The sequence below is a fragment of the Taudactylus pleione genome, unplaced genomic scaffold, assembly GCF_031769625.1.
Source record: "Taudactylus pleione unplaced genomic scaffold, aTauple2 ptg000073l, whole genome shotgun sequence".
Lineage (NCBI taxonomy): Eukaryota > Metazoa > Chordata > Amphibia > Anura > Myobatrachidae > Taudactylus > Taudactylus pleione.
The window spans coordinates 132,168-148,022 of NW_028284475.1; the positions used below are offsets into that span (position 1 = coordinate 132,168).

Below are 15,855 nucleotides of genomic sequence, written 5' to 3' on the forward strand. Positions count from 1 at the left end.
AGTGGGAAGGGTTTCCTAGGAAGGCCGGCCACCCCCAAGGATAGGAGTTATATTCTGGGCTTTCAGCTGTAGCTGCCATTGGTCCGCTGTGTCTGGCAGGTCCTGTTTTTCACACGTGGGTGGCATTATTTATAGCCATTAATATTTCAGGTCACTGTTTGTTTGTTTTTAGGCTTAACCAATATTCCCAGGTACGCAGCCTCTCAGTTCATTGTAAGTGAGGTGACTTGTGCCTCGTTGATTCTCACCAGCTTTTAGTGAAGTGCTATGCTGCTTAGTGGAGCCGCTGAATGGCTGATGTGTAATTTTGCAGACAAGGTGACATCTGGGACAGAAGCGGGTAAACTGCGCCCAGTTCTCGTGTCGGGCAGTGGGATCAGCTCTCGCAGCGGGGATGCTAGTTCCTCTCTTATTCCACATTAATCCAGACGTCTGTTTGCTGAGTAGGGATTAGAAAGGCACCTAAGAGGTATTGGGAAAAGGGCGTGATACTGCTGTTGTGTCAACACGTCCGGGGACTTTACACGCTCCTTCTGCTGTGAAACATGAAACTGGTTTTCATGGGTGGGGGGTTGTATTCTGCACCGTGGGGTTCATGCATTGCAGCGGTAAGGAAAGACCCGGCCCGTCTGGGTGCAGCACTTTCTGAATCCTAGTCACGGCCTGCGATGTGTGGCTGACTTACACAGAAATATGGCAGTGGGCAGCGAGCAACGTCCTAGCTGATTGAACTGCAGCACAGGGCAGATGACCATCCTCTGATTCATTGGGTGTCACTTATAAACGTTCTCACCAGCTGACACCATCTGCAGATCCCTAACAACCTAGCGCTGCAGTCTGAGGGTCCGAGTGTTTATTTCTGTCTAAGGAAATACCAGACCCTGGGACCAGCTCAGATCCCTTCCACTAACCCCCCACCCCCTCCTCCTTCTCCAGTCTTTCCGTATTGGGCAGAGGGATGGGGTGTAGATGCCATGTGGAAGGCTGACGCCATTATCCCTCTGACGGCTTAGGATGACTTCCCCGTGCAGAATGACTAGTGTCTGATGGGAGTAAGCCGCCTTTCTGTCCATCAAGTCTTTTTTATATGTTTAATTTAACTTACCCTTGTTTTATATTTTTTATTTTGCAACCAGACACATTAACTAAAGAAAAGTCCTAATGTAATATAGGTTTAAGCATTTATCCATTTTGCTGTGGAACTAGAAGTACCAGCGTGTCTAGAGATCTAGGGAGCTGTCTCCGCAAGCCGAGAGGTTAGGCAGTCTGTGTGTGCTTTAGCTGGCACGGTATCCTGGGACTTGTAGTTGCACAGCTGCTGTTGCTGTGGGCCTTTCCGATGGCGGTGGAGTATTTCAGCCGCCATTATAGGAACGTGAGATACTATTCCTGGCTGAATAAAATATTGATTCTTCTATCTGTCACTTGGCCGTGACGAGAAAATATCCTGCCCTCCAGGGGCGGCTGTGCATTAATAATCCCTGGGTGAGCGTTGTGCCCGGGCCATGCCAGCGTGCCCACACAACGGAGACACAAGGGTCTATCTCGGCGTCATTTACCTCCCTATGTATTACCAAGATTGATGCGATAACCACATGGCGATCTTTGGGAATCTCCCTCGCCTTTTATAACCCTCCCCCCTCCCCAAATACAGAATATTTTCTGCCATACCATTTGCTGTATTCATTCGTCATAGGTGGTATGCGCGGGGGTCACCTCATGCTGGTGGGAAGACACGGAAATGACACTCGTGTATACGTTCCAGTTGCAGAGAACCGGAGCGTACGCTGGCGCTATATAGATATATGCTAATAATAGTAGGAACGCATGCTGGCGCTATATAGATATATGCTAATAATAGTAGGAACGCATGCTGGCGCTATATAGATATATGCTAATAATAGTAGGAACGCATGCTGGCGCTATATAGATATATACTAATAATAGTAGGAACGCATGCTGGCGCTATATAGATATATGCTAATAATAGTAGGAACGCATGCCGGCGCTATATAGATATATGCTAATAATAGTAGTAACGCATGCTGGCGCTATATAGATATATGCTAATAATAGTAGGAACGCATGCCGGCGCTATATAGATATATGCTAATAATAGTAGTAACGCATGCCGGCGCTATATAGATATATGCTCATAATAGTAGGAACGCATGCTGGCGCTATATAGATATATGCTAATAATAGTAGGAACGCATGCTGGCGCTATATAGATATATGCTAATAATAGTAGGAACGCATGCTGGCGCTATATAGATATATGCTAATAATAGTAGTAACGCATGCTGGCGCTATATAGATATATGCTAATAATAGTAGTAACGCATGCTGGCGCTATATAGATATATGCTAATAATAGTAGGAACGCATGCTGGCGCTATATAGATATATGCTAATAGTAGGAACGCATGCTGGCGCTATATAGATATATGCTAATAATAGTAGGAACGCATGCTGGCGCTATATAGATATATGCTAATAATAGTAGGAACGCATGCTGGCGCTATATAGATATATGCTAATAATAGTAGGAACGCATGCTGGCGCTATATAGATATATGCTAATAATAGTAGGAACGCATGCCGGCGCTATATAGATATATGCTAATAATAGTAGGAACGCATGCCGATGCCCATACTGGCCGATGGGTTACAGAAATAAAGGCCTTTTACTGTCGATCTTATATAACCCCCCCCCCCCCCCACATTGTACGTAGGGGCTGATACAGGGGTGACGGTAATTACATTCTCACACAGGTTTCTACATTTCTTGGCACTGCGCTTTTTCAGGAGCCGCTGATCCGGGCGCTGTGCGGCTGCAGACGTCCTCACCGGTTATATCAGTGCGGTGACATCACTTACTCCCCATCTTTATATCGCAGCTGGTATATTATGGGGTGAAAAGTAGAAATGAAGAAAGGGACTTTGTAATCTCAATTTTTTTATTTTGATGCATTTACAAAGATCCTCAATCCTTTGCAAGCAGTTCAGCAGGCAGTACAGGGTTTCCTGATGGATGGTGCAGGGGGCTAATATAATTGTACAAGCCATAATTAGATCTGATCTGTGTGTACTTCATACACGTCCCGCGCACGTGACCCGTCATCCTGACGCTGCTTCGGAGATTATCACCACTGTGGGCAACTCTTCCAGGGCTGGGAGGGTCCTTGTTTTTGGGGGGCATGACTTAGTTGGAGCTGGGCATTGACACTGTATTTATGCACAGTATTTTCCGCCCCCCCCCCCCAATTGTAAGTGTTCCCGTGAGCCGGCGAGGGAGGAAATCTGGCTTAGACGCAGAATAAACCTGGCAAATCTTCATCTGGGAAGAATAGGATGAGTCAGGCGTTGTACATACAGACGTGGCACTAGGGAAGATTACACGTCCAGGCCCATCCGGCCCGTAGCCATCCTTGTACCGTGCCAGCGGGGATACGTCTGGTGTCTGTGCATGGTCTGCCGCAGTCATGAAGCCTATTCAGCAGCCAGATTATTCTCACGTAGCCTGGCTTTATATGTCCACAGACCGCACCTTGTTCATTATATCTACAATTATTTACACTAGTCTAGAGATAATGTAATATCAGCCATAGAATTCAATTAGCTGCGAAGAGGCCGAGCCGCAATGTTTTCGCCGCCTTCGGCGATACTTTGTCCGTGCGTGCTCCCGCTTATCTGCGTACTCAGGCCCTGATTCAGACCCGCTTGCTGGTCTGAAGGGCGTTTTTTTCTTTTAGTTTTTTTGTCCGACCTTCTGGCCGCTCGCTAAGCTGTGGGTGACCACCCACTGCTTTTGCGAGCGGCTAGGTGATGGTTGCAACCATCAGGCTTGTGACAGGACCCTTGTGGTAGGGTCTCGTCTGCCGCAAGCCCCAGTGAGCTTCTGGCTCTAATAGAGCCGGAAGCTCACTACTGACGTGATGTCAGTAGTGCCGCCCCCAAACGGCAGGCGTTCCTTCAGGAACGCTTCCGTTTGCCAAGCCACCCCCCCCCCCCCAACCAGCCTACAAAACGGGGCGAGCTGTCGAACAACATCGACAGCCGCCCCGTTTGTAGCGAGCCCGGGAACAAGTGAACTTCTCACTCGCTCCGGGGCTCGCGCGTGCGCACTGCCCGGCCATCGACCCACTTGCCAGCGCGTCTGAATCAGGCCCTCAATTCCAGAAGAATTTGCCAGAAGGCAAAATCAGAGAATAGCGAAACTGGCGAAAAGTCCCTAAGATTTTGGGGCAATCCGTCTGTACCCCAGAAAAGCTGCACTAACATTATAAACCAACATAGAGGTGTCCTAATAGCCCTAATAAATGTGTTTTGTGTTCTTAAAGTATCAGAATTGGCTGATATATGCAGATGATAAGAATAAGTACCGAGGTTACATTTGGGGTACATGAAAACGGGCACTGGCGCATTCTGGTGTCTCTAAAGTGAAGATTTAAAAAAATCGTATAAATACATCGGCTGGAGCCTTGTGCAATCCCCAAAGCACCTGCCCATCCATATAGCCCCCCAAAGTACCAGGCCCCCCACTTTTTTTACCCATTTTCCAACACTTTTTTTAATTTTGGCCCCAGAAATGACATTCTTGGGGTCTTCTCAAAAAAAAAAAATATATATATATAGATATATATATATCTATATATATATATATATATATATATATATATATACATATATAGATATATATATATATATATTTTTTTTTTTACAGATTAGCCATTAGGGGGGTGTCCAAAGGGTTCTGGACCAAATTCCCACATTTCCACCCCAAAATAGTGATTTTGCACTTCCAATTCGCCTGCCTATACATAGAGAGAACTTTTCTCCTGTTTTTTTCCGCTTAGGCGAAAACTCCTACAATGGAATATGGAGATCAGTTGAAAACAGGCGAAAAGTCCAAATCGGCGAAAACTTTTCTCCAAACGGCACTTTTCGCGGCTAATTGAATATGGCCCATAGACTGCAATGGAAAGCTGCCCCCCGGTGGTGAGATGAGGTTAGAGCGCAACAGATGCTTCATGTAAAATCATTGAACCACTTCAGACAAATAATAAAACCGTTTCACGCGCGGAGTATCAGAGCGGATCCAGGTGGGGATAGCCTTAAGTTTACTGAGGTGAGGGGTTCATAACTTTTCGGGTAAATAGAGAACTTTTGAATATGCGGTGACTGAAACATAGTGAAGTCTTTAACTTCATGGGAAAATTTCATGCCCATCTGTGCACTAGGAGTCGGTGGCATAACTGAGGCATGAGACGCAGAGTGCCTCCTACCTCAGAAATGTCTGTAGTTCCCTGGGAACTGCATTCTGTTGGAAATTGGTTCAGCACACAAAATGGCCGCCACTACAGTGTTTAGACATCTTTGGATTTAACACAGACGCCCAAAGATCACGGACACCCAGATCTACTAGATTGTTAAGAGATCCGGATGATCTGCCAGGTGCCAAAGTCCCAAAAATATTGCTAAACCAAAAATGGGAGAGAGGTCTTTATAATACTACTAGATTGCTTGCATTACCCCCCCCCCCCTTTTCATTCATAGTACTAATCAAGAGGTAAGTATATGACATACTGCAAGTACTTCTCTGTTATTTCATACCTATAGGATGTGATTCATTTGAGTTTTGAAGACTATGTTCCCCAAAACCCCCAGCCCTGTCCCCTTTCCTGCTTAACAAGTCCCAGCCTGGTACCTTACTTCCCAGATCCCTCCCGTTGCCTCAGGGGACATTTGTCATTGAGAGTTGGGCGTGTCTCTCTCGTAAAACAAAGACTGGTGAGCACATCACTGTGGCTTGTTTGGTTGCAATCCTAAAAGTTGATCTCAAGAATTTTCCTCCTCACATCATGTCACATGCAGCCCTGTCCTTACTGACATATCCCTCATCTCCTGATATACTCTGTGCTGCTGGGGGCCCTGCTCCTCCCACTATATAACTCTCAGTCTGTGCCTTCCTGCTGCCTCCATTCCCCTCATCACATCATGTCACTGCCCCTGTCACATGCAGCCCTGTCCTCACTAACATATCCCTCGTCTCCTGATATACTCTGTGCTGCTGGGGGCCCTGCTCCTCCAACTATATAACTCTCAGTCTGTGACTTCCTGCAGCCTCCATTCCCCTCCTCACATCATGTCACTGCCCCTGTCACATGCAGCCCTGTCCTCACTGACACATCACTCATCTCCTGATATACTCTGTGCTGCTGGGGACCCTGCTCCTCCCACTATATAGCTCTCAGGCTGTGGCTTCCCTCTCATTAGCAGGACAGGACGGTTGCTGTAGAGCCCCCTATCGTTGCTGCTGTGAATATTGTGTAGTAAACACTAGACGTCTTCTCCAGCTTGGTCGGTAACATTTAGTGACCGCTGTCAGCCAGTAATTGTATTTTGTGCGTCCCGATGTCTCTGGTATCTATAAACACTGTGCTGGGCTCCCAGTAAGAAGCTGGAAAGCTGGAGTGAGCCATCATGGAGCTGGCTGTGTGTATTGGAGCTGGGCCACAGAACACATTACCGGAATCCGCTTCTCTCCCAGTATTTGTACTAAACATACCAGGAATGAGCTCTGCAGAGCCCCTGTGCCTGGCTGTACATACAAACCTCTGTCATATACAGGACCTCGCCAAAACATAACTCTGCTCTCGTTCCCCGGAGGACGTAGCTGTGATACATTAATAATAGTGACAATAGTAATAACCATATGCCATTATTACACCTAATACAGCGGCCTATGCAGATTCCAACTCTCCTTAATGAATGAATTGTGGGGTCACTTCCCTTGGAACAGCTCCCCCTGGTGGACAATCGTCATAGAGATGGATGTACATGGGGGACTTTGTTGTGTGTGAGTCTCACTCTATTGTCAAAGGCAGAATGTCTTCCCCTCAGGATGAAACTCTCGGCATCAAAACGTTCTCAGTCCGGCTCATGTTGGAGAGCGACGCTGTATGCAGATGGAGTGAGATTAATTGCAGGAGAGAGCACCATGCTGACACAATGCCATAGGTGTGCAGTGTTGAGCTTTTTGTTGCAGTAAAGCTGCTCCATCTGTATTTGTCAGTGTAACCAGTGGTAACAATGGGGCAGGGAAAGTGATAAAGTGCAGAGTGATAAACCACCAGCCAATCAGCTCCCAACTGTCAGCTTACAGGCAGTGTTTGAAAAATGAGAGTTGTGAGCTGATTGGATGGTTTATCACTTCCCAGAGCTTCATACATCTGCCCCAATGATTGCTGAGTGTCCTCCGTGTGGTTGTGACCTGTGTAAGATTGTGTGACCATCTCCTGACCCTGCGACGGTGCGGAAGCCCCCGGGCCCATCTGCAGATTGGGAGATGAGGGGTCTTGCCCAGGTATGAGGTATGCAGCACGTGACGGTCTCCTCCGCGGCTCGGTGTAATGTTATCCGCGTCTCTCCTGGTGTGAGACCGACATGAAAGGTCCTTCTGGGAAGCGGCACATAGGGACCCATTTATTAGCAACGCTTTATTACCAGCGGCATGTTTCGTTTAGTATGGCAGAGGTACAAATGAAAATGGCGCTGGTATTAATCATTACTTACCCCCTGGTGAGGTCCAGCCATGTCCTCCGCTACACTGCCAGCGACGGGCTTCTGTGTAATGCGCATACGGGACGGTCTGTCTGCGAATGTACATGGCGCTTTAACCCGGCGGGGACTGGAAAGCTTCGCTAAAGCCGTAAAGGCAGCGCTGGGTCCCCATTGCCGTGATGGCGGTAATCTTAGATTACCACTGATAGATGACATAACCCTTAGTGGAAGCTAGGGGTTATACATCATTAATAAATGGGGCCTTAGTCCGGTTAGTTATTCTGTAACTGCTGTTCCGCACAGCACCAATTACCACCGGCTTCTGTTTCCTCTCCCCCGCACCGCTAAGTGTAAGTGTGCGCCGGATGCTTGGTGTATTTTACTTAATTTACCAGCGTTGGAGCAGCCGCACATTCTACCACTATCATGGCTCTGAGGTTTGGTCCAATCGCTGCGTTTTAGGGGCAACCCTCATGTTTGCACCACTTTTATACAGTGTCCTCCACCTGTCTGATATAGTTACAGCTACAGTCCCGCAGCACTGACTGTACGATTGGGAGCTAATATATGGTGTGTGCGCAGCTGATAATGGTCATTTACTGTACACATAACTATGGTGGCTTCATACTCTGGTCAGTAAAGGTCTGGCTCCTAGTGACTGGATAAGCTGCACTCTCAGTGATGTCACTGGCTCCTAGTGACTGGATAGGCTGCATTATCAGTGATGTCACTGGCTCCGAGTGACTGGATAGACTGCACTCTCAGTGATGTCACTGGTTCCGTGTGACTGGATAGACTGCATTATCAGTGATATCACTGGTTCCTAGTGACTGGATAGGCTGCATTATCAGTGATGTCACTGGCTCCGAGTGAATGGATAGGATGCATTATCAGTGATGTCACTGGCTCCGAGTGAATGGATCGGATGCATTATCAGTGATGTCACTGGTTCCTACTGACTGGATAGGCTGCATTATCAGTGATGTCACTGGCTCCTAGTGACTGGATAGGCTGCATTATCAGTGATGTCACTAGCTCTGAGTGAATGGATAGGCTGCATTATCAGTGATGTCACTGGCTCCTAGTGACTGGATAGGCTGCATTATCAGTGATGTCACTAGCTCTGAGTGAATGGATAGGCTGCATTATCAGGGATGTCACTGGCTCCGAGTGAATGGATAGGATGCATTATCAGTGATGTCACTGGTTCCTAGTGACTGGATAAGCTGCACTCTCTGTGATGTCACTCTAAATGGCAGTGTAAAAAAACAAAAAGCAGCCATTCTATAACCCACATGCAATAAATGTATTTGCACCCTTGCATTGCCGCATGGCGTGTTGAGGTGCAGCGTTGGCTCCGTGTTAGTTTGCATTGCTCCGATCTCTGCATCAGCCCCTGTGTGTATAATGAGAAGTCTGCAGGGACGGGTTATACATCAGTGCAGCAGTGTATAGGAGATATATACAGTATAAGCCGTATGCAACTGCATATCATTCTGTGCATGGCATAGCCCTCGCTGGGCACCTAGTGGCCTCTCCTCACCCGGATCCCTCTCTCTGTTTCCCAGGAACAAGAAGAAGGAGGCCGACCTGCTGGCCGCTCAGGCCCGCCTGAAGGATTTGGAGGCCCTTCTGAACTCAAAGGACGCAGCGCTGTCCACCGCCCTCGGGGAGAAGAGGAACATTGAGACTGAACTGCGCGAGCTGAAAGCCCAGATCGCCAAGGTCAGGCGTGTGCGCCCAGTGTGACTGTGTGATCTCTGCTCTCCCAGACTGGTGTCCTTTTTACACTACTAGAATGAATGCTGGATCTGCCTCCTCTCTCCTGACCTTAGATCTGTATAACTATAGGAACCTGTCATTACAGCCAGATGCAATACTAATAACCACAGGTAGATTGCTGTTCCCATCAGAGGAGACACTGACTTAGAGTATGGGGTAACGTGGAGTTGCACAACGTATTTGGCGTGTTCTCACACTGGCATGTTCAGCAAATAGCGCACACAGACGCAGGAACGCAGGGGGAGGTGCATCACTATTGTACCTGCACATACCGCAGGCGCAGGAAAAGGGGGGCACTTTCTTGTAGCTAGAACACAAATGTCTGTGGCAACACTGCCCAGCACTAAGTATAGTAATAAGCCTGTGATTACATAACCTGGCACCATATAGACTAATAGACCCTCGCTCGGGACTGGTGACTGCATCATCTCAGATATTACAGGAGGGGGAGGGTCGGGTGCAGCGCTGGTTACGGGTTCCTTATGTATAAATGTAATATATTCTGCTCTTCCCATAAAAGAAAGCCGAGCGCTGACTTAGTGTTCCCATGTATTACACCCAGCCATATACAAAATATAATAAATCTTTTTATGTATGTGGTTATGTTTAAGAAATTGTAAAACTATATTTTTACATAAAGAAGCCCACCCACCCAGCGCTGTGCCCGTGTCCTGGTGTAGGCAGCATACAGTGAGGGCGTATATACGTAAATGCGTCGGATTCAGACCGGCGTAATCCCTCGCTCAGAGTGTGACCAGCGTTAGCGGTACAATAGGAGAACAAGGCAGCTGCTGCCAGAATTAGTCTATGACGGGCTGGGCAGGGGGCGCTATAGCATATAACGTCTGGGACTGGCGCAGAAGGGGGCGGGGACAAAGTAGAAGGGGCGGGGACATTGGAGAGCTGGATCTCTATGTACCTACATGGTATGTTAGCTGTCTGTCTGCATTGTATGGTAGATAAATGTAGATTTATGCACTTAGGCCGCGGTAATAATTTAGCTGCATAAACAATAAATGGAATCCGATCGGGGAAACCTGGGAGGACTAGATGTCAGGGAGCTGAGCTCAGTGCCAGGCAGCCGCTGCAAAAGGGGAATAATCCTGGGGTGCACTACATAGACCACATAGATTGTAAACGCAGGGTTCTGTCCTCCTGTAAGTCAGTACAGTATACATCAGATAACCCTAGTGTAAGTACATAGCACAGTACATTACTATAACAGAGCAATGAGTACAGTATACATCAGATAACCCTAGTGTAAGTACATAGCACAGTACAGAACATTACTATAACAGAGCAATGAGTACAGTATACATCAGATAACCCTAGTGTAAGTACATAGTACAGTACAGAACATTACTATAACAGCAATGAGTACAGTATACATCAGATAACCCTAGTGTAAGTACGTAGCACAGTACATTACTATAACAGAGCAATGAGTACAGTATACATCAGATAACCCTAGTGTAAGTACATAGCACAGTACAGAACATTACTATAACAGCAATGAGTACAGTATACATCAGATAACCCTAGTGTAAGTACATAGCACAGTACAGAACATTACTATAACAGCAATGAGTACAGTATACATCAGATAACCCTAGTGTAAGTACATAGTACAGAACATTACTATAACAGAGCAATGAGTACAGTATACATCAGATAACCCTAGTGTAAGTACATAGCACAGTACAGAACATTACTATAACAGAGCAATGAGTACAGTATACATCAGATAACCCTAGTGTAAGTACATAGCACAGTACAGAACATTACTATAACAGCAATGAGTACAGTATACATCAGATAACCCTAGTGTAAGTACATAGTACAGAACATTACTATAACAGAGCAATGAGTACAGTATACATCAGATAACCCTAGTGTAAGTACATAGCACAGTACAGAACATTAGTATAACAGAGCAATGAGTACAGTATACATCAGATAACCCTAGTGTAAGTACATAGCACAGTACAGAATATTACTATAACAGAGCAATGAGTACAGTATACATCAGATAACCCTAGTGTAAGTACATAGCACAGTACAGAACATTACTATAACAGAGCAATGAGTACAGTATACATCAGATAACCCTAGTGTAAGTACATAGCACAGTACAGTACATTACTATAACAGAGCAATGAGTACAGTATACATCAGATAACCCTAGTGTAAGTACATAGTACAGTACAGAACATTACTATAACAGCAATGAGTACAGTATACATCAGATAACCCTAGTGTAAGTACGTAGCACAGTACATTACTATAACAGAGCAATGAGTACAGTATACATCAGATAACCCTAGTGTAAGTACATAGCACAGTACAGAACATTACTATAACAGCAATGAGTACAGTATACATCAGATAACCCTAGTGTAAGTACATAGCACAGTACAGAACATTACTATAACAGCAATGAGTACAGTATACATCAGATAACCCTAGTGTAAGTACATAGTACAGAACATTACTATAACAGAGCAATGAGTACAGTATACATCAGATAACCCTAGTGTAAGTACATAGCACAGTACAGAACATTAGTATAACAGAGCAATGAGTACAGTATACATCAGATAACCCTAGTGTAAGTACATAGCACAGTACAGAATATTACTATAACAGAGCAATGAGTACAGTATACATCAGATAACCCTAGTGTAAGTACATAGCACAGTACAGAACATTACTATAACAGAGCAATGAGTACAGTATACATCAGATAACCCTAGTGTAAGTACATAGCACAGTACAGTACATTACTATAACAGAGCAATGAGTACAGTATACATCAGATAACCCTAGTGTAAGTACATAGTACAGTACAGAACATTACTATAACAGCAATGAGTACAGTATACATCAGATAACCCTAGTGTAAGTACGTAGCACAGTACATTACTATAACAGAGCAATGAGTACAGTATACATCAGATAACCCTAGTGTAAGTACATAGCACAGTACAGAACATTACTATAACAGCAATGAGTACAGTATACATCAGATAACCCTAGTGTAAGTACATAGCACAGTACAGAACATTACTATAACAGCAATGAGTACAGTATACATCAGATAACCCTAGTGTAAGTACATAGTACAGAACATTACTATAACAGAGCAATGAGTACAGTATACATCAGATAACCCTAGTGTAAGTACATAGCACAGTACAGAACATTACTATAACAGAGCAATGAGTACAGTATACATCAGATAACCCTAGTGTAAGTACATAGCACAGTACAGAACATTACTATAACAGCAATGAGTACAGTATACATCAGATAACCCTAGTGTAAGTACATAGTACAGAACATTACTATAACAGAGCAATGAGTACAGTATACATCAGATAACCCTAGTGTAAGTACATAGCACAGTACAGAACATTAGTATAACAGAGCAATGAGTACAGTATACATCAGATAACCCTAGTGTAAGTACATAGCACAGTACAGAATATTACTATAACAGAGCAATGAGTACAGTATACATCAGATAACCCTAGTGTAAGTACATAGCACAGTACAGAACATTACTATAACAGAGCAATGAGTACAGTATACATCAGATAACCCTAGTGTAAGTACATAGCACAGTACAGTACATTACTATAACAGAGCAATGAGTACAGTATACATCAGATAACCCTAGTGTAAGTACATAGCACAGTACATTACTATAACAGAGCAATGAGTACAGTATACATCAGATAACCCTAGTGTAAGTACATAGTACAGAACATTACTATAACAGAGCAATGAGTACAGTATACATCAGATAACCCTAGTGTAAGTACATAGCACAGTACATTACTATAACAAAGCAATGAGTACAGTATACATCAGATAACCCTAGTGTAAGTACATAGCACAGTACAGAACATTACTATAACAGAGCAATGAGTGTACAGTATACATCAGAAAACCCTAGTGTAAGTACATAGCACAGTACAGAACATTACTATAACAGCAGTGAGTACAGTATACATCAGATAACCCTAGTGTAAGTACATAGCACAGTACAGAACATTACTATAACAGAGCAGTGAGTACAGTATACATCGGCTAACCCTAGTGTAAGTACATAGCACAGTACAGAACATTACTATAACAGAGCAATGAGTACAGTATACATCAGATAACCCTAGTGTAAGTACATAGCACAGTACAGAACATTACTATAACAGAGCAATGAGTACAGTATACATCAGATAACCCTAGTGTAAGTACATAGCACAGTACAGAACATTACTATAACAGCAATGAGTACAGTATACATCAGATAACCCTAGTGTAAGTACATAGCACAGTACAGAACGTTACTATAACACCGCAGACTTGGGGGACAAAACATCGTTTTTATGGCGCCACAAACTCATCATCACCTGCCATGATCATTCAGAATCGGCAAAGACGCCAATAGTATACATAATGGAACTTGAGTACAGAATAATAATTATGAGTGCAATTAACAGAACAAATCCCATAACATACAGATATAATAAGCCATGACGGGGACAGACCAGGACGGGCACGACACCCTGTCCGTGAAAGCTGACATACTGTATTGGATTTTGGGAAACGAGACGGTCTTACATTTCTAGTGATATTACAGGAATAAGATAAATGTGCAGGATCATCTACATGTCTCATGATAAAACATTAGTCTCCGGCTTTACACGTTAGTCTGGTTGTCCCATTTAATCGTTATTACTGCTTCTTTATACTGCAGCAAAGCTATTGGAATGACGCGGTTGTAGTGTACTTGCTGTTGGTATTTATGTACTGTACATCCCGTCGGCCTCTGCTATCTCGGTAAGCTCTTCTCTCCCCTCTCTGTAGCTGGAAGGAAGTCTGGCTGACACCAAGAAGCAACTTCAAGATGAGATGCTTCGCCGCGTGGATGCCGAAAACCGCAATCAGACTTTGCGAGAAGAGCTGGAGTTCCAGAAGAACATCTACAGTGAGGTGAGTGTGCGCTTCGCTACGGGCGGCCGAATCCCGCCCAGCTTCACCGCCCACTGTAAGAAATACAGCCATTCTGCCATCGTTGCTCAAATTGTCTTCTGTTCCTGCAGGAACTGCGAGAGACCAAGCGGCGTCACGATACGCGTCTGGTGGAGATTGACAGTGGGAGGCAGCAGGAGTTCGAAAGCAAATTGGCCGATGCTCTACATAGTCTACGTGCTCAACACGAGGGGCAGATCTCCCTGTATAAAGAGGAGCTTGAGAAGACCTACAATGCTAAGGTATGACTGTGGCGTCTCGTTTGGAGGTGCTAGATTCCGTAACTCGATGCATTTTAGTTGATAATTCAAAGTTCTACTACTAATTAAGCGAGTTGTGTGTCCCTATCCAGCTGGAGAACGCCAAGCTGTCCGCAGAGCGTAACAGCACCATGGTTGGCGAGGCCCACGACGAGATCCAGCAGAGCAGGATCCGCATAGACAGTCTGAGCGCGCAGCTCAGTCAGCTGCAGAAACAGGTGAGGCAGATTGGCATTGTGGAGAAACGCGTCAGGTTGCTCCTGCCAGCCCAACCGTCACACCTAGAATCTCACGTCTTGTGGTTTGATTTCCAGCTGGCGGCTAAAGAAGCCAAGTTACGGGACCTGGAGGATTCCATGACCCGGGAGAGGGACTCCAACCGGCGGGCGTTGGCGGAGAAGGACCGGGAGATGGCGGAGATGAGGGCTCGTATGCAACAGCAGCTGGATGAATATCAGGAACTGTTGGACATTAAGTTGGCCTTGGACATGGAGATCCACGCATATCGCAAACTACTGGAGGGAGAGGAGGAGAGGTGGGTTCATGAGCTCCATAATAGGTGCTCCCTCAAGCATGACCGTAGCTTTAGTCTAACAGGCCGTTATAGACACAACTTATAATGATTATAATGCAGCTGATGTTACACTATAATGGCCTTATTAGGGGCGATGTGAATGTCTTCATTACTTCTGTGTAGGCTCCGTCTCTCGCCCAGCCCCACCGGGCAGAAGAGGACCTCGCGGACAGCACATTCTGGGAGTAACGTTACCTCTTCATCTAAGAAAAGGAAGCTGGAGGAAGGCGAGCGTAGGACCACCAGTTACACCCAGCATGCCAGGGCCAATGGGAAAGTGGCCGTGGAGGAGGTGGACTTAGATGGGAAGTTCGTCCGTCTGAAGAACAAATCAAGTGAGGTGAGTGCAGAGATATCTACAGAACTAGCTCAGTGGGTTCTTGGAGTCAGGCGTAAGTGGCAGTAAGGGGTATAGTTATTATTGTGCGCTAAGTAGAGACTTCGGTGACTTTGATCGCAATCGCATCTGCAAATCCTGACTGATCACGCTGCTAATATATGCAGCCACAACCTCGTCCGTGCATAGAGACGCCCGCTGCTGCCTTCTCCTGCGGGCGCACGCATCGGGAACAACGGCCACCATCCATCACTTGCGGCTAGTCTGACCTGTCTCTAATTCTGCGAGTCTCTGCCCGCACA

General features: G+C 45.5%; 1 protein-coding gene across 2 annotated transcripts in view; it reads left to right on the forward strand.

Annotated features, from left to right (window-relative positions):
• The window catches only part of LMNA (lamin A/C), a 40,355-nt gene that overhangs the window by 16,162 nt on the left and 8,338 nt on the right, over positions 1-15,855 (forward strand). For both annotated transcript variants that reach the window (XM_088467525.1, XM_088467524.1), the window contains exons 2-7: positions 9,135-9,291; positions 14,218-14,343; positions 14,454-14,624; positions 14,735-14,860; positions 14,957-15,177; positions 15,340-15,556. In XM_088467525.1, the coding sequence (XP_088323651.1) occupies positions 9,135-9,291; positions 14,218-14,343; positions 14,454-14,624; positions 14,735-14,860; positions 14,957-15,177; positions 15,340-15,556 (1,018 nt within the window). The remainder of the gene's footprint in view (positions 1-9,134; positions 9,292-14,217; positions 14,344-14,453; positions 14,625-14,734; positions 14,861-14,956; positions 15,178-15,339; positions 15,557-15,855) is intronic.